The sequence below is a fragment of the Gossypium arboreum genome, chromosome 11, assembly GCF_025698485.1.
Source record: "Gossypium arboreum isolate Shixiya-1 chromosome 11, ASM2569848v2, whole genome shotgun sequence".
In the NCBI taxonomy this organism is placed as follows: domain Eukaryota; kingdom Viridiplantae; phylum Streptophyta; class Magnoliopsida; order Malvales; family Malvaceae; genus Gossypium; species Gossypium arboreum.
Genome location: NC_069080.1, coordinates 39,766,613 through 39,787,349, shown reverse-complemented (window position 1 = coordinate 39,787,349; position 20,737 = coordinate 39,766,613). Strand labels below are relative to the sequence as shown.

At 31.0% G+C, this 20,737-nt stretch overlaps 1 protein-coding gene across 1 annotated transcript; it reads right to left on the bottom strand.

The window, feature by feature from the left end:
- Positions 1-13,519: 13,519 nt before the first annotated feature.
- On the bottom strand, positions 13,520-19,150 carry LOC108470000 (casein kinase II subunit alpha-like). The gene is made up of 10 exons (XM_017771173.2): positions 18,650-19,150; positions 18,271-18,400; positions 18,005-18,199; positions 16,657-16,814; positions 15,383-15,473; positions 14,884-14,949; positions 14,578-14,660; positions 14,430-14,493; positions 14,279-14,347; positions 13,520-14,104 (listed from the first exon to the last, which is right to left on the bottom strand). The coding sequence occupies exons 1-10, from the start codon at positions 19,021-19,023 to the stop codon at positions 14,048-14,050; spliced, it is 1,287 nt and encodes a 428-aa protein (XP_017626662.1). The 5' UTR covers positions 19,024-19,150; the 3' UTR covers positions 13,520-14,047.
- Between the last annotated feature and the right edge of the window lie 1,587 nt (positions 19,151-20,737).

Below are 20,737 nucleotides of genomic sequence, written 5' to 3'. Positions count from 1 at the left end.
CAGGCACTACTCTTCGACATTATTCATTTTACCCCATTTTTGGTAAATAATGTCATGGGGATACCATTCTAGAATATATTTAATTGTTTTGGATTATTAGGATAAAAAAGGCCCTTTTTACAATAATGAGTCTAAGTAGTAGTAATTAATTAATATATTATGATAAACCATAAAATAGATTAATCAAAGAATTTAAATAACTAAAATAACTAAATAATAAAGAAAATAACAAACAACTAAAATCAATAGACCAATTGGGAATATTAATTCGCTTTAGGTTTTGTAATTAACTTTGAATTAGGGTTTTATGGTGGATTAGCTATAGATTAACCAATTATTACCTCCCGGCCTTTAACTAATTAATCGATTGGTTGATATTCACTTATCTCCCAATCTCACTTTTTAAACAAGAATAAATTATGATTTACTCTGTTTGACTTATCCCCCGACCTCGTCTAGTCTATGATATCTTCCTAGGATTCTCAGAACTAGGGTTTAAGAACATGTAATCTATATCAACTAACCCTCTTAGAAAAACCCTAAATCTTCAGTCAATCACATCCTCATCCACTCGTTAATCTCCTTGAAGGGATTTAGCAACTCATGTTATTCATAATCTCAATCTTAATTAAATAAATCATGTGAAGAACATGATTGAATCGAAAGAGAAACAAGATTAGAGTAATCGTGGATTTGATATCAAATGGAGAACGGAGATTGATTGGAATAATGAAATATATTGAATGTAACAGCCCAATTTTGGGCCTAGTCAGAATAGTAGTTTCAGAACCACTAACCCGAGGTCGAATAAATTATTTTTAATATTATTTTATGTGTTTTAGAATGATTATATGAGTGCATGAAAATTTTGGTGAAATAATTTTAGCGATTGCATGCTCAATTGCGAAAAAGGATTAAATCGCATAAAGGGAAAAAGTTTTGTTTTTCTAAAAAATGGTGTTAAATAGCTAAAGAATCATAATTCGGGGTCTTTAAAGGGAAAATAGACCCATTTCAATAGGGTGGCCAGCCATAGAGACAAGAGGAGTCAAAAAAGTCAAAAAATTAGTAGGGTTGGTATTTGATGACATTAGCTAATTGAATAAAATAAAAGAAAAGCTATAATATTTTTCTCTTCTTCTCTTCTCATGGAAATTTTCAGCAAGGAAGGGGTCTTGAAAGCTTGAAATTTTCAGCCATTAAGTTCTCTCATAAGTAAGTGATTTTGATGACTTTTCTTAATAATTTTTGTACTTTTAGGACCCTTGTAGCATAAGTTAACTAAAAAGGGGACTATTTTGCAAAATGTTTGAGAGTTTTGGGTTTTTCAATGGGATTATTCATGTTTATTTCTGAATTTTTATGGAAGAAAATGAATCTTGGTTGTTAAACAAACAACTTTTGTGAAGTAGTTTTTATGGAAACTCTAACTAAGGACCATTTTGCATAAGTTATAAATTATGTGGTAAATGTGTGAAATAATGGGAATTGTGGGCTGCTTCTAGTATAAAAATAATTCGAATAGGCTTGGTTAGTGAGAAAATTTGATAAAAATCAATTTACGAACCTAGGGGTAAAATAATAATGGTCATTTTGCCAAAATATGATTTATGAAATGCACTAATTAATATGATGATTAAATTAGTGAATTTTTATCATTTTAGATCAAGAAATATGAAATTTGGACCTAGACCGGGGAAAGGCCAAGCCAGTAGACTAAAGCCAATTAGTCATCCACTTTTTGTATACCGAGGTAAGTTGTACATAAGTAAGGCAATTTTATCATTATTATGTGTTGAATTATTAAGTTTGCGTAATATGGTTGAAATTGCTTATGAATAATGCATGATGAAATTTAATGTAGTAGAGTCTCGATTGAACCTAGGAATAGATTGGATATCTATACTATGCCATTTGGGCGATATGAGAGCCAGTGCAAGACCATGTCTGGGACATGGCATCAGCCACATTAAGCACGCTAGTGTAAGACCATGTCTAGGACATGGCATCGGCCACATTATGAGAGCCAGTGTAAGACCATGTCTGGGACATGGTATCGGCATTGAGACGAGAGCTAGTGTAAGACCATGTCTGGGACATGGCATCGGCCTTGACATGTGAGCCAGTGTAAGACCATGTTTGGAACATGGCATCGACAATTCACCCTCTTGTATAAAGCTTGTCAGATATCCTTTAGTATTCCAAATGGTTTCACGAGTTGTTTTAAAAGCTTATGACAATGATATGGAATGATATAATCATGTTGTGAGTGGTACAGGTTCTTATTCGAAACTCATGATATATGAGTCTAGTTATGTTGCCTTGATGGTAATAATGACATGAGTAAGTTCTAGCTATAAAAATGATCTTGGGACGATATTGAAATCTTTGGTTTATGCTTGTGATATATATAAACATGTAGTGATATTTATCATGTTCACTCAAGAATGTTGTGTTGATTTATAACATGCATGGTTGATGTTTTTACTTATTTATATACAACTTACTAAGCTTTATGATTACTCCCTCTCCTTTCTATTTTCTTATAGTGCCACCAAGCTAGTATCAGGGATCAAGGGACATCGGAGGCATCGATCACACTATCACTTGAAGCTTTCATATAGCTAGTTTAACAATTGATTTTGGCATATATAGGGACTTGAATCTTTTGTTTAGTGTCTTGCTAGTTTGGCCACAAGGGTTGGCTCATATGATGGATGTGATATTCATTTTGTATAAGTCATTAATGTTGGCTACTATTGATTATTATTAAATGCATTTGATGCAAATTTCTCATGATTATGGTGGTTTTGGTTATATGTGTTATGCTTGGATTGGTTTTGGTTGATGTTGTGTAGGTTGATGCAAGTAAGGGTGGCAAAAAGGCTTGATAAATAGCGTTATTTTTGTCACACCGACAGACACACGGGCATGCCCCATGAGCATGTAGTCCAGCCGTGTGTCCCCTGCACCTTAATTTTTCAAGTCAATATGCATGGTAGTAAACACACGGGCAAAGACAGGGCTGTGTGTCTCAGCCATGTAGATGACACGGCCTAACACACGGGCGTGTGCCTTGGCCGTATGCCCTTAATTGGTTGCTGACGTTAGAAACAGAATGTCAAGGTTTTAGCACACGGGCTGAGACACGGGCGTGTCATAGTCGTGTGGAGGACACGGGTCATGGACACGGGCGTGTGCCAAGCCGTGTGAAAACCTCTATAGGTTCGAATTGAAAAAATAAATTAGCACGGGCTAGGGACACGGACGTGTCCTGATATGTTCAGGCCGTGTGAGTCACACAGGCCTTCAACATGGCCATGTTAATAAGACACACGAGCGTGTCACCCTTCCACATAGGCGTGTACCCCTGTCAGCTTGAAATTTTACAAAGTTTTCTAAAGTGCACAGATTAGTCCCGAATTAATTCCAAAGTGTGTTCGGGGCTTCGTAAGCCTAGAATAGGGACATTAAGGTATTGTGAAAAGTTTTAATCTAGAGCTAGATTTCATATTAATGAAATGAATGTTTGTATGTGTTTAAGTCCGGTAACACCTCGTATTCTGTTCCAATGTCGAACTCGGGTATGGGGTGTTACATTGAATATAAGAACAAATAAACTAAAATACTTCGATAAAATAAATAAACTCTTGGATTGCAACCAATTCCAAAAGGAAAAACAAATAGTTTATGAACAGCCGAAAGAAAATTAATCTAATCCTACTCCTAAACTACTAGGGTTTTTGAGTGCGTCTAGGATGACTTAGTTACATCAAACCCCTAATGTCTTATTTATAGAAGTGTTGGTAGCCCAAATTAAGTCTTAGGCACATCCTAGGTCTTCATATAAAGTCGATTGTGCGGATGAAAATAGCCTTGATATTCTTGGGCGGTAAGTCGACCTGTGTCGTGCCATGCAAAAGCTATGGCGCGATAAGACATGTGAAATTTTTCTTGTGTCATTCATTTCATGCTTTGACATTTCGAAAAGCTTGTGCATCACTCTTCCATTGCTTTCATGTCAATTAGACCTATAAATCTTCATCCTACACACTCAATTGGACATATTAGCACCACCTAAGGCCCGTGTCGACCTATTGGGTCACAACACTCATAAAATATGTTAAAAGAACAACTATTATACTAATATTTAATTCTAACTACTAGATACCGAATACGCAATATAAACTACTAAATTGGCTATAAAACAAGCTCATCAAGTGCAGAAATAGACCAAATTAACTACTACATTTGATGACAGGTCAACTAGCATCTATAAAATCCTTTCTTTACCACTTTAAAAAAAGCTTAAATTTTGATATTTTATACATTCCGTTGTTGTTGATTGAGTTGGTGTAACACCCAACTGAATCGTCGGATGACCAACCCTTCATGATTTCAACTATTATGCAAGCAAAAGTAATTTAATAATTAATAAAAAATTCTATAGGATTTTGCTATAAAACATAATATATGAAATAACCTTATGATAAAATTAATCTCTTATAATAATAATTTGTCCAATTAGCTTCATGAGTCTAAATAAAATTTGAACTAGATTTGAAAGGTTTTTATATAAGTATAAAACAGAAGTTTAAACCACATATTGCCCCGGTATCTACACATGTTACAAAACTAAGGGTGACATGCTCACACAAGGCTTTGAAGATTTTGGCTTAGTTCTCTTTTTAACATGAACAATAGTTTGGAAAAATATGAAATGAGGAAGAGAAGCATGGTAAGTTCATGAGGAACTTAGTGAGTTCTAAAATATAAGTTACTTCAATTAAGAATTCGCCACAAATTCCACTTAGACAAGACTTGCATATTCATATCCCACAACTTATGTTTGGGCTTGAACAATGATAAGTGCTAAAAGTAATATATTTTTAAACCTTATTCTTAATGTTTTTTTGGGTGACTATTCAATGTTAATTGTGAATTTTTTGCTCCTAATCCTTTCAATCCATGTTTTAATGCTTAATAGAACTCTTTGAAGCAAAAAGAGAGAAAAATAAGCAAAAACTATAGCATCGGAGAAAAATAAGAAAAAAAAGGCTAAACCATTCCACATGATCAGACCACACAGTCGTGTACGAACGTGTGGTAGGCTGTGTCAATTTCACAAGATTGCACACTGAACTATGGAAAATCATGATTTTTAAGTTTTTCATGCATTTTAAGACATATATGACAAAATTAAGAAGATAGGAGAGAGCCATTAGAGAATATTCAAGAAAACAACTCGAAAAACACCATTGAAGCCGAATTGGAAGTAGATTTCCGTCAAGTCCCAGTTGATTTCTTTGGAAGTTATCATAAGTTTATTTATTTTTTCGGTTATAATGTATATTGGATATTTTTATTTTCAAACATGAACTAATTTTCTAAATACCTAGGACAAGTGAACCATATGATGGATAGTATCATTTGATTTTTATTTAACACAATAAATACTTAGTTCTTATTCTTAATTATGTGTGCTTAATTCTTGGTTTAATATTTATAGATTATTGATCTGTGTTTGATGTGCTTAAATCAGTGGTTGAATAGACCCAGTTTAAGAGTAAATCTTGCGTAATTGAGTGGAGTTGCGTGCAATCATAAAAATAGGATGACATAATAGGGGAATCCATAGCACTAGTTAATACGATAATAGAGGTTTTAATTAGAAATAAATTTTAATTAATTAACCTAGAGTCAGTTGCTCTTATGCTCGAAAGAGATATTAGCATAATTTAGGGATTTCTACTGATCAAGATACTAAGTAAAGAAATTGCATGATTTAGATTGATAGTGACAGATGAAGTCTAAGCTGATTCTTTCCTGAGTATTGTTTAGCTTCTTGGTTGTTACTCGATTAGTTTCATGATTTGTTCTTTGTCGTGTTCATTAGTTAATTTTACTTTTTAATCAATCGCTAGAATTATTAGGTTAAATAATAGAAAAACGGTAATTACTAGTACTTTTAGTCTTCGTGGGAACGATATTTTTGCTCACCGTAGCTATACTATTAATTGATAGGTGCACTTGCCTTAGTCAAACTTTTAGTTAGTTCCATAGACATCAAACATCATAGAAACGTAGTACATAATGCATGAGAATTCCTCCTATGAAAGATCATTAAGCAAATAGTCTATTCATACAAACTTGTTGCATATAATCTTAGTATAAAACCCACTGAATGGAGAGAGAGTCATTTCAGATTAACTTGGCGGACAAATCATGTGGACTTTTTCATGCAGATTACTAAATACGGGTTTTTATATGCAGACTTATACATGCGAACTCATAGAAGAAAATTCATAGATACAGTGGCTCATACATGCGGATTCATAGAAGAAGATTCACAAATATGGCAAACTCAAACATGTATATATAGAATATGATTCATATATTTGGCAGACTCATACACACGAATTCATATAAGAATCTATGTGGATAAAACATATTCAAATATGTGAATTCCTAGAAGAAACTTTATGATCATAGCGGATTCATACATGCGAACTTTGTCATGGACTTTGTATGGCAAAATCTCACATATAACTTTGACATAAAACTTAACGATTAACTCTGATGGACTTTCATAACTTCATATGACATGGCCATTGACTTGCTTACACATATGAGGCTTTAAGCCTTAGACTTCACAGAGTCTCATACTTTAAAGAACCCTCGTAGGACTATCATATACATGTGCACATATATCTCCATACAATCCAAATAAACCTCCGCAAAGTCGAATACCATGCATATACATTCTTCATACACTCCACCCAAACCTCCGTAAAGCTGATATCATGAGGCACAGAGTGGAAAACATGTCATTTCTTCATCTTTCATCTACCAAAACAACCCTCCACACTCCGTATATCATTCATATTTATGAAAGACATATAGCAAGCATTCAACTGATCATTCTATTGAAAACACAACATAGATAATACCAAACATATCATTTAGTGAACCATTTAAATGATAACTTCTTTAGTAGTTATTTTACTAGTGAAAGTTTAACAAAACAACTAACTGAAACATACAATCAACATGCATCTGTAAATTATCACTTTTCATACTTCAATTGTCCAACAAACAACTCACAATAATTTAACTTATCATCAATAAAACATGAAGTCAAACACAACGTAATAACACAATAATGATATACATAACAACCATAAAGTGTTTGAGTTTAGAAACTCACCAACAAAATACTTGGGTTGACACAACTTACACCTGCTCTTTCTTGGGCCTCCTCTTTCTTGGTTGGCTAAATATAGCAACCATATAAAGATCAAAATGAAAACATAAATATGTAAGAAAATCTTAATTTATATGTATGCAGAGGAGTTATAAATGTTAACTAAGATTTAAATCATCATAATTCAAAATAAATTATGCTGAAATCCCCTGACTTTCCTTCCTTTTTCTTAAATTGGAAGGTACGTAAGAGCTAGAAAGATTATTAAATTGCTAAGTTCTCAAATATTTATGCTAACACCCTAGATTTTTCCCTTCATGCAACTTATTTCTTAGTTTCCCTTCTTACAGAATGAACCAAAAAAGAAGATGGAAGAAAGAAAATGAGTGCTAGAATGAACGAATCCTCCCTTTATATAATCTTTCCACCACTGGTTCCCTTAATCCCAAGTCGGTCAGTATTATTAATACTCTTAATCATAATGTTTCCCACTAACAGAAACTCCTAGTTCTAATGTAACGAAACAAAATTTAAATTCTAACTATTTACCAATCAGCCCGCAAAATTCTCATAATCATACTAGAACCCGCATAAATAGAAAATTTTCTAATTAAGTACTCAAAATTTCCGATATGCCAAACCTTAATATTTCTTGGTGTAATAGTTTATGTCACACGTCAATTTGATACCAACTCAAAAAAATGATAGTACCATAATAAACAATTGGAGGACATTTAATATCTTATTTAATGTATTTACCTATTTAAATTACATTTAACTCACAATTTAAACTAATTTTTTATTTTTATTTTATACATATTTCATATGTATTATTATTAGTTTCAAATTTTACGTTTCATTATTTATTTTAGGCTTAAGGGTGCAAAAAGCCCTCAAACTTTTTCAAAAAAAGCAATTAAGCCCATGCTTCTTTTTTTGCACTTATTTGGATACTTGAACTTTCAAAGATGCATAAAAAAAGCCCTCAAACCTTTTCAAAAAAAAAAAATTAAGCCCCTACCTTTTTTTTTTTTGCACTCAATTGTGTACTTGAACTTTCAAAAAGAATCAAAAGATCCTCAAACTTTTTCACAAAAAGCAATGAAGTCCCTGTTTTATTAAAAATTAGAAAAAAAATAAAAAATTTAAAATCAATAAAATCTATAAGTATTATTAAATTTTAATAAAAATTCAAATATTAAAATTTATTAATAATTAGAAAAAATATAAAAATCATAAAAAGAATATAAAAATTGTAAAAATATAAAATATATAGAAATATAAAATTTTATAAATTAAGTAAAAACTTATACAAAATGTAAAGAAATATAAATTTCAGTAAAAAAATATAAAATTATAGTACCAAAAGAAGCATTTTATAATTTTTCTATAAATTTTATTGATTTTTATTTTTTATCATTTTTCGCCACATGTTATAATTGTGTTGCGACACGTGATGACTTTAATTGAAATAACTAGGGTCATTAATTTTTATGATTTTTATAAAATTTATTTTTTACAATTTTATAAAAATCTAATTTTAATAAATTTTAAAATTTTTATTAAAATTTAATAATTTTTCTAAAATTTTTATAATTTTTATAATTTTTTATAATTTTTTATAATTTTTAATAATAGCATGGTCTTAATTGCTTTTTGATAAAATTTGAGGGTCTTTTGATGCATTTTGAAAGTTCAAGTACCCAATTGAGTAAAAAAATAGGGCTTAATTGCTTACTTTTTTGAAGAAATTTGAGGCATTTTGATGTATTTTAAAAGTTCAAGTGCTCAATTGAGTAAAAGAGAAAAGAGCTTAATTGTTTTTTTCAAAAATTAAGGACTTTTTACACCTTTTATTTTATATTATTTTTAAACGTGTATATATATATATATATATATATATATTAAATACTGAGATCTTCACATGCATATGTATATAATAAAGTATAAGTTATTCCTCCATGAACACTCTTTCCTCTCTAAACCAAAAAGAGACTGTAGAGTTTTCTCGAGGTCAAAATATTCTCCAAAAGTTATTATTCTGCTCCTCGATTCCCAATTTCCTCTAGCTTATAATAAATTAATTAATCTCATTTGAATCATGTCATGAATCATAAACAAATTGAAGTGATTAAAAATCAAGAAAACATTATTAGATTATGTAAACCCGTATTTAGTACACTTAATATCCATATTATATATATATATATATAGTTTTCTTTAAAATATTCATTAAAAAAATTCAATAATTAATTTTTGGTGTTCTATAAATTTACTAACATTTTCCCTAAACTATACTAAATGTGCTCATTATATTCATGTTTAAAATTATCATACATGTAATAATGTTTTACTCTATTTATTCTTTTTAGATAATGTCTTACCTTATTATATTTATATCATTAACACTAAAAATAAATACGTAACATACACAATTTTTCAAACTATTTTCAACAATACCTCTAGAAAATAATTGAAATACCTATAGCTAACATAATTTTATTGTTTCATACCTAGATTAAAAATTAAATCACCCTTATATCGGGACTTTATTTAATTAAATTTTATATAATTGAATATCTAAAAAGATAAAGACGTTGGCAAATGGTGGGGAAGTTTGTTGTCGAATAGAAAGGTAGAATAAATGTTTTTTTTTCTTTTTATAATTAAGGAAAGAAAATAGTGTTGGTTGGAATTCAACCTAAGTTTTCATGTCTAAAATATAATATTTTTGTCACTTGGTCAAAATTTGTTGACAAAATAAATATAATTTTAGATAAAAAATTTGTTTATAAGTTTGAATTTTAAGTTATTTTAATGGTAAAAATAAGGAATACACTACTCTCAACTTCATTTTCAACATTCTCAAACATATAAAATTTTTCTATAAAAACATTTTTAATATTTTTAGAATTAAGGACAAATTGATATTAGAGAGAATTTTTAGAATGTAAATCAAATTTCGACAAGTTGAGCTTATTATTATTGAATTAAAAAGTATTAATTACACGTGGGAAATGTTAACCAAAGTGCTCATGACCGGGTTTGGATAGGTCAAGTTCAAGTTAAGCTTAATCATAATATTAATACATTTCATACTTGTATAAGTTTGGTCCAGCTTGAAATATAGGTTTAAAATTTTTCTCAAAGTCTACTCATATGCGGCCGCACTCATAAAATATTTTTATTTTTTAAGAATATTATATTATTTTTATTTAATAATTTTTTCATTTATTAAAATTGTATATATATATTTTTAAGAATATTATATTATTTTTATTTAACAATTTTTTCATTTATTAAAATTGTATATATATATTTTTAAGAATATTATATTATTTTTATTTAATAATTTTTTCATTTATTAAAATTGTATATATAGGTATCTTTTAACATTTTTAAAGTTTAGATTATAATATTATATTTTACTATGGATTTATTTTTTATGTGTTATAAATTACATAATATATAAAAATAACATAATGTAAGATATTAAAATTTTAAAAACGAGTTGGGCTCAAACTTATACATTAAATTTTTAAATTTGAACTCGAACTAAATTTTAAACGAGCTTAATTATTTTATTCAAATCTTCTCGAATTTCATGTGAGTCTTTAAACTTAAACAAATAATTCGGTCTATAATCAAATCTAATGTTAACCACTAGTGTTATATTTATATAAAGAAAAGTAAAACCAATGCATTAGTTTTTTTTTCTAAATTTAGTAAAGGTTATATCTTCAATCTAAAAACTTTGTCGTAAATGAGAAGAAATAATCAGTACATTTTTTGTTTTATAAACATCACCTAAGCCAATGTTATTAGGTGCTAACAGTTAGTAAATTTTCAGTGCGAAATGCGTTCACTTTTTGAAAAAAAAAATAGTATCCGAAGTTTTGGAATAAAGCCATTTAAGAAGAGGGAAGGTTTTATAATTTTATATTTTTCTATTTTTATATTTTTAACTTTATAATTTTTTAGAATGAATATAAAATTAATAAGAGAGTTAAATTTGTTTCTTTAGAATGAGACCAAAAGAGAAAATATATAAATATTTAGAGCTAAATGTATTATCATGCTAATAAAAATCACCTGAATATTTTGTTGGTAATTAATGAATTCAATATTGATAATATTAACAATGAAATTAAAATTATTTTGGAGTTAGAATTGCAATATCTAGTTTATAATAGTCTTTACTTGTATGAAATAGTAGTTAAAGTTCTTTTCAAACATTTATTTAATACAAATTCAAATTATGTAACCCCAACCGCATCCCTACTCTTAATATTATATTTAGAAAAATCTAGTTTATGATACAACATTAGGAGTGAGTAAAACTCGATTTGATTCGAAAAAATCGAAAAAAAAATCAATTTCGAGCTATTTGAGTTAACTCGAATAAGTAATTTGAGTTTCGAGTTCGAGTCGAGTTGAATTTTGTAATTCAAATAACTCGAATAATTCAAATTACAGATGAATATAAATACCCTTTTGGTCTCTGTCAATTTTGAAAATGAAAAATTGATTTCTCTCGATAAAATTACAAAAAAATTCAAAATAATTTTCAAATTTCAAAATAATTTTTAAAATTAAAATATTTATAAATTTTTTAAAAATTCTACAGAATATAAAAAGAAAGTCAAAATTTTAAAAATTTCTAAAATAATAATTTGATATCTAAATAAGCTAATTAATTATTAAAGTTTATCATACTAGAGTATTTTTTTTTACTTTAAAAAATTCAAATATATATTATTTCAAATTTATGTACCATAATATGAAAATAATTATATAATAACAAAATTTTAATTTGACATGTTTAATTTTTAAATTTAACTTGAACAATTACAATGAATTCAACTCAAATTTCATTTCACTAGACTTAATTAAAAAATTTTAAATTAAATTAGTATAATAAAATAGTAGTCGAAAATTTTCATACCGACCCAGCACTATCAAATTAACAAATCAGACTCAACATATAAATATTTGAATTTGATTCATTCGGGCTAAATTGAAATGTTTTAATATTTAATGTTATTAATAAACCAGGATCCTTGTATTCAACACGTTATTTCTTAAAAACAACTTTTGAAATTTCAAATCGAGTTACATCCATTTAAGTCAAATTTACCATGAAAATCCATTCATACAAATGGCATAAATTATTATTAATAATACAGTTGCAGTGTTATATCTGATGAATTAAAGGTATGTAACCTCGTAAAAATTTATACTAAACTAAGTGACCTGAAATGTGAATTACAGTTTAATGCTTAATATTGAGACAGATACACCTCCCTTCTAAGTGAAAAAAATAAATTAAGTTTAACGATATATCATCTATATAGGATTGGTATCTGAAATTGGCATAACTTATTTATTTAGTACTTAAGTTTTTTATTCCAAATTAATACCTAAGCTCTGACTCCATTTTTTTTCAATTTGATACACCTAAACTGTTTTTTCCAATTGGTCATAGAAATGTCAAATGTTAATACAAATAATCTCAAAACACTAATCATATTGTTTTAATAAGAAACAAACAAAAATAATAATAATAATGTATGACCAACATGGCACGTGATGTAAAATTTAACATGTTATCATACATTGATATTTTTGCTACCTTATAAAGAATAACACTATTAATACATTAAAATAATTTGTACAACATTTGACAAGTTTAAGTACGTATCATATTAAGAAAACATGTTTAATTCAAGTACCAAATTGGACAAAAAAATAATTATTTTGGAACCCAAAATAATTATTTTGGAACCCACTGGTGATCGAACAGGTCAAACCACCAGTTCCTGAGTCCAGACAAATCAAAACAAATAAATTATTAAAATTTTCAAAAAATAAAAATTATTAAAAGTAATTATAAAAATCGGTTCAACCAATTCGACTGAGTTTTGAGCCCAATCAACCCGTTTTTTTACCTCTTACCAGACCGGTATCTTGATCGGTTCTTGGTCTAACCGATTGATCCAGTCCGAAAAAACAACACTAACAAAAAGCTTAGGTATAAAATTGGACATAAAAAGAAAACCTAGGTCCGTGTAAGTTCAAGAACAAACCCTTGAACTACAATTTTCAATCTTTATGTTCCCCATTAACCTTTGTCTTTAATATTTCATTTATACAACACTTTCAGACAGTGGGGTCTAATACTCCAACTCATGATAGAACAACTATATCCATAGTTAACCTGACAAGTTCGAACATGATACACTCTCACATGAAAATATGACACTAATAAACAAACGTAGAAAAACATATATAACACGAAATATTAACGTATCAAAATTTAGATAAATATAAAATACCTTAGAATATGATTAAGACAAGTGAAATTGTACAAACATGAAATAAATACACAAATTTTCAGATCTAGAAAATAGCAGCGGCCTAACTTATACCCAATGGACCTACATCACAGGAACTAGCTAGGAAAGCCAAAAGGAAAGCACAAGAATAGACCAGATGAAATAAAAACACAATAATATAGTATCATATCTGAGGCCAAAGATGAGATGTACAGTTTACTAGTAAGGAGCACACTGAAATCAGATTTAGGAACTGTTCCCATCTGAAGAACTCAAAAGATTAATCAGCAATATTACGGGAAATATGAAAGTCTGAAATAAGAACTAAATTTTCCGTTGGGGGACACCAGGAAATCAAATAAAACATTTTTGAAAGAATTCTCAACTTCAAAAGCTAAAGCACCACATACACATAATCTTCAGTCAGACTACACAGGCAGGATCCTTACCCAGCCCAGCACAAAGAAGATAAAATGCCATGTCTTGACAGCATCACAAATTTGGCATGCTAGGGACGAGTTCTACTGCTTTCTGCATTCCTAACTGGGTTGAAATAAGGATGAGCCTGAATGACAATAAAATCAGCTACTTAGGAAACTCCTTGTCGAGACTCAAAGACGTTAAAATATAATACCATTACTAGGGGCCTACAGATGCACATGCACAGATATTATCCAAAAATTGTGTCCACTAAATACAGAAGTATTCTTCAATAGGTTCATAAAGATCAGGAGTTTACCATTGCTTCTTTTGCAGTTGGCCTTTCCTGATGATCATATCGAAGCAACTTATCAAGGAAGTCAATGGCCTAGCAAGAAAAACAGAACTTAAAGAGGAAATACAATACACAGAACATTCTGATTTGTATAAGAACTTGCTAGATATACTACCTCAGGTAGTGCCAAATGTTGATTCTCGGCACTAATGAACTTTGTCCAAGGTTTTCGACTGTGCCTGTATCAAGAAGGGAATATACTCCTCAATTGGAAATAACTGCACTTCTGCATCATCAATTTGTTTAAAAGATTATATACCAACCTGCCAACAAGGGCCGCAAGGTGTGGATCCAATTCTATGCGGTACTTATTCAGATAAGCATTTAATTCATCTGTCCCAAGAACCTAAGGCATGAAATGGAAACTACTCAAGAACTGTAAAGATTAAGTTTATTTCCCAACTAAATAAAAGGACTCTCGCCCAAGATGTCGGTGATGCTTTATAGAAATATGGTATTTCTTAAAAAGCCAACACCAAACATGAATAGGAAGAGAATATCTGAACAAGACAAGGATCTATACAGTTATGCTGCTTGTTGTTACTTAAAGCATCCACGTGTTCACATACCTTGGCTATCTTGGCCAGTTGATCATAATTATCATGCCCATAAAAGAATGGCTCCTTCCGAAATATCTGTATAGCACAACCCTCAAAAATAAGCATCTCAAGAGAGCGAGAATTTAAAACCTTGGTAAAATATCAACTTTCAGTCCTCATCTGTTATCTGCCACCCATGGATATATATATGCAAGCAGATCAAGATACACTCATCTATGGAGATATTCTATCCCATAAAAATGGACGGTGATATTTAAACATATTTAAAGGGTCCTTGAGAATAGATTCCATTTGCCTGATTGTCAATAACCATATTTTGAGGGTGGCTTTTCAGCCATGAAATCAAGACAATCAGGCCTTCCAGAAGATAAGTCCAGGTCTACTTGCATAAAACCACAAATGTGCATGAGGAGAATTAGATGTATAAATAACCAGGGCAAGGATTGTTAAACCTACCTCTGAAGTGGTCTAAGCCTAAAAGGATAAAATATCTAAAGGAAGTACTCACCATTCCAGCAAACATACAACCAAGGCTCCACAAGTCTAAAGAGTAATCATAGTCTTGCAAATCGACAAGAAGCTCAGGACCTTTAAAATATCTGCAAACCATAAATGAAGTATAAAGGAGAGAAAAGGTAACACATCAATTAAGGATAAATTTCTAATACCAAGATAAGCTTGATTGTGAAAAAAGCACAAGCTGATAGACTTGCAAAAATAATAGTAACGAGACATGTGACATCCACTGAAAAGATCCTCTTTTAATATGTAATAACACCCTAAAACTAACATATTTTCAGCACTAAAATAAGTAACAAGAAGTTATATAAAATACAAAGCAAACTTAGCTCTTAAAAAAATTCCTATACAACAACTCTCTACCCCCACCTCTTCCCACCCTTTATCCTTTTTGTTTCCCATACATACAAAGTCTTCAGCTCCTAATAATCCATTTTTAAAATGTTCAGTGGTATATCATATTTAACCCTCAACTGCACTGAGGAATGCATGTCTTGGTGATTGCCTCTAGCTCCATGCCATCAGCTATTCAACTCTAATTTTTAATGTTTCAAGTACAGGCTACCAGAACACCACTAAGTTTCACCTGCTTCAGTTATGTTTTACCTAAATCATATGTAACGAGGATTGTGGCCTTAGGTCTCATGGCTGTACTTAATGAATTTGACCATTATAAATCCAAAAGTGAAAGACCATTTATCCTCAAAAAGTCAGCCAATGTAGGAAGCACAATTTTCAATGAATAATTTATGGTAGCACCAGTAATGATAATATGATGTTATTTTATTATTTGTCTTGTTTATTATTAGACATATAGATAGATAGCTAGGATTATTAGTTACCTTTAGGATTTAAATCTAGGACTAGGATTAAAAGATATCTTTAGGTTTAAATCTAGGGCTAGGATTAAAAGTTTATTTGTAACACTAATAAAAATAAGCTGCAAATTATTCAGCCACAACTTTCTTATTATTTTCTTGAAGCAATAGAGAGTAGTGTTCCATCTTTCTTACTCATTTATTCAGCCTAGTTCTATGGATTTATTGCTCTTTTCCCCCTAAAACACATCAATCAACTTCCATTGCCATCTCCTGTGTCAGCTATCCAATTCAAATATTAAGCACTTTTGATAAAGCTATATTTAAGACAGATGAGTAGTTTTAATCAAAAATAGGTGGAATAATGCAGACTGTTATCATACATAAACATAGGCCACTTGAAAAATTGAGAACTTAAAAGACAGATGCCAAAAAGGAGACAAACCTGGAAGCAACACGAACATTGTATTCTGTCCCGGGATGATAAAACTCTGCAAGGCCCCAATCAATAAGACGAAGTTTCCTCTGCTCATGATCAATCATCACATTATGGGGCTTCACATCTCGGTGCATAATACCTTGTGAGTGACAATAGTCCAATGCCTAAAAATAAAATCTCAAAATACTTAAAGATTGAACCATCTCTTTTCTATATGAAGAATGGGGAAAATATAAAAATTCACATCGTATGCATAGGCATCTTACAAAGAAATCTAGATGTGCCGAAATTTTTTGAAGCCAAGGCAAATAAGCATGCACAAACATCAGCTAAAATTCAAAATATTGTGATTACATCAAAAAAGGTTCTGCAGACAACAGATTCATATTAAAAAAAATACCAATTCTCACAGTTCACCATGACAGACATAAACCACAACGGGAAAGAGTGTAGGCCTAAAAATAGGAAATATGGAAGCATCCATTACATTGTATATGTATACTCATAATGCCACAAAAACAGTCTACGCATAATTAACATCCTTTGCAACTGTGCACAAATAAGATGCTTCCGATCTATGGGCATCTATCCTCATATAAGATCCTCCAATCCAAAATAGAGATAAATAAAATCAGACACTAAGGGTGTATTCAACCTTAGGTCTATCACTCGGACACACTAAACTTTGTCACAAACAACTATAATCTCTAGCCAAAATGGCACTATCATATTGCAAAGAAATCTAGGTATTTTCTAAGTATTTCTTAAAATTAGAGCCAATGATTACCCCAAGTCAATGTGGTTCAAAAATTTCATAATCCAACTGCTCAAGCATCTACTGTACAAGGTATGAACAGGGCTCTATGTTAAACAGAATCTTTATTTTCCCTGAAGTACTTATGCTCGATGCATATTTGCATATGGGGTATGGCATATGGTGGTTCAAATACATTGAAAAAGAAAAAATTGAGTATAAACTTGTCAGACATATACTGATATACGACACTTGCCTCAAGTTTAGGTAGCATCTACAAGGCCTATACCTACCATCTCAATACAACAATACCTCCCTGATTTATACGAGAACAACATTTGATGACATAGGAAAAATGACTACATTTAATCTAATTTTGAAGTTTAAACAACAGAAATATACTTCTAGTTCTTTGACTAGAGGCTAGGTACCAAAACTAAAGGAAATCATCTCTCATCCCCCATCATGAACAAGTTGAACATAAAGTATAATTGCGGCGAGGGCTCCTTATGCCTACAAATATGCATCTCATTTCAACTTCAAATTCAATGTCAGTAGTATCTCTGAATAAACAAAGCAACAAGCAAATCATGTACTTGCCTTCAGAAGTTCATAGATATAATATCGAATATCATAATCAGACAGCGTCGGATAAAGCACTTTAAAATCCGTATTATTCACATATTCAAATATAAGACTTGGAGTCTTCGACTGCTGATCCCTAACTATATCCAGCAACTTCACAATATTCGGCCCTCCACAAAGATTCTGCAGTATTTTAATCTCCCTCTTAATCTGCATTCCAAACAGTCATTCTTAATTAAACCAACTTACATTAAACACAATTAAATTGAAGTAATACAAACCTTCTTCTTCTTGACCGGTTTGAGAATCTTGATAACACATTTCTCGTTATCCGTAATATGAACCCCCTCGAAAACCTCACTGTATTTCCCTCGCCCGACTTTCCTCACCACCTCGTAATCATCTTGTTCGCTGCCAAAACCATACTCAAATCAATCAATTAAACAAATCATTACGATGTTTCCAATAACCAGTTAAGTTCAATCTAACATTCCAGCCAATATAAAAGAAAAACCCTAAGATTCAAATTTCCAATAACTAAACTGCATTAAATATAAAAGTTTCAAACTATTAAAATAAACCAAATTACGGGTAGCCATACGTATATGGAAAATAGAGGGTTCGTAGGTAGAAGGAAGAATAGGAAGGAAAATAAAATACCCCCATTGAACAGTGAGGAGCTCGTAGTCCCAATATTCTTTAGGACGAATAACGTTGACATCGGCGTAAACCCTAGATTTAGATGGGGCGCCAGGGCGCCTATTGGATTTTCCGATCTTTTGAGCCAGGGTTTCGGCTTCTTTTAGCTCCTTTAAACAAAAGCCTTTTTTGTGTTGCTGTTGTTGTTGAGAGAAGGGAAAGTATGAGGTTTTGGAGACGATTCCACGGAGAAGATAGGGAGAGGGAAGAGAGAGAGCGGAAGTTAAGGAGGAAAGGAGAGAGAGGCTAAGACGGTGGTGGCGGTGGTGGTGGTGGTGGTGGTGATGATGGTGGTCAAGAGAGATTATTATGAAATTCAAGGACCTTATGGCCATTTACAGCTTAGCTTCTCACGAAAAAGGAGGGCAGGTTTTTCTTTTCTTACTAAACGACAACGTTTTCTAACTTAATTGTTTAAAAAAAACAACATGCACAACAATAACAAACGCGCCGTTTAGTCAATTGCTATCCCTATGCTTATGGTTCTGAAAGTCCGGACTAACACAATTCGGATGAACCATCGAATAATACCCAACCCATTAATCTTTCATAATCAATTAATTATTTTATTAGATTTATATGCTCTTTATTAGGTTTGTTTATATGAAAATGTTCTTCTTTTATTATTTATTATTTATTAAAATATTTGTATACAAAAATTATTTTTGAGAATACAACTTTAAGAATTTCTCAACATCTATAAGTGTTGAGTTTAGTGAGACTATTTACATTGCTAAGGTTTTTTACTATCAATTGGAATCATGATAATTATTTTGAAATGATGACACCACCTAGACATACATTGATATCGAGTTTTGAATAATAGTTTAAAAATTCTAATAAAACTTTAATTTTAAATACATATAAATAAATTATCAAACTTGTTAGTTTTTCATAGAAAATAAAAAAATATCATATTCTACATTCTACTATAGCGTACATACATAAGTATATCAAACTTTTAATTTCCTAACATATCATAATGGTGGTTCACTTATTGAGATCCAAACAATGACATGTTGTCAAGAATGCAGTAATATTAGAGTATTCTCTTGTAGCTTGACTTTGGGGTAATATGGGTTTAGATTACCTAATGACAAAATAATTTCTCTGTTAATGGAACGAGGTAAAATTGGAGAGTATGTGCGAGAGTTCAAGGAACTCGTGCTCAAAATTTTGGATGTGAATGAGAATGAGGTATTTTTTGCCTTCAAGAATAGGTTGAAGTAGTAGGTCAGATAGGAATTGGAATGTGGAGGCATTTAAAAGCTATCAAAAGCCATGACGGTAGCGGAGTCCGTAGTCAAGCTTAGTCTAGGGAAAGATAAGCTTGAGTCTTCCAAGTCCGACAAAAAGACGTATGTAGGGGGACCAGGAGGAAGAATGGCAATTGCAACGACAAATATGGTAACGGAAATCCACGAAATGGGTAGAGGAAACCTAACAACCAGAAGGAAAAGAGGAGCAAGATGAAATGCTTCCTTTGTGATGATTCACATATGTTGAAGAGATGTCCAAAGAGAACCGTGATTTTGAGAAATGACAAACTGGAAAAAGGGGTCGAGAAACTTGGGTCAAGCGCAAGTGGTGGCGAAGCTAAGTAGGCCAAAGAGAGTGAAAAGAAGCCAGTGAAGTGCTTCTTGTGTCATGGTCCGAAAAAGTCTATCGTCAAAAAGGACAATGGGTCAGACAGGGTGCCCATGAGACTTGGTTCGATCATGTGAAGAGTTGAAGTCAAGAAAACAAAAAAGGAACAAGAAGAAGCGAGTGAAATGTTTCTTGTGTTGTGGTCTACATAAGTTGTGGAATTGTCCAGAACAATCCAAGTTATTCGTGGGCATCAGACTTAAGGGGAAAATAGCGATGCAAACATTGAATCTAGGATCAATGAAGCTCAATTATGGGAAAGTGACAAAGCTTATTGAGTCATCGTAGAGGCTTCCACCTAAAGAAAATGTGAGTTGTGCATCGGACTTAGGGGAAAAAAGTAACTATGCAAACTTTGAAGCTAGGATCAATGAGGCTCATTTTTGTTGAGTCATCGGAGGA

What these genes read in the sequence shown, in the direction of transcription:
- LOC108470000 (XM_017771173.2), bottom strand. Translation starts at nt 19,023, where the DNA reads ATGGCCATAAGGTCCTTGAATTTCATAATAATCTCTCTTGACCACCAT. An exon ending in CTTGCGGCCCTTGTTGGCAG is followed by an intron (nt 14,494 to 14,577) that starts GTTGGTATATAA and finishes TTCTTGATACAG; the next exon opens with GCACAGTCGAAAACCTTGGA. An exon ending in AACATTTGGCACTACCTGAG is followed by an intron (nt 14,348 to 14,429) that starts GTAGTATATCTA and finishes TTTTCTTGCTAG; the next exon opens with GCCATTGACTTCCTTGATAA.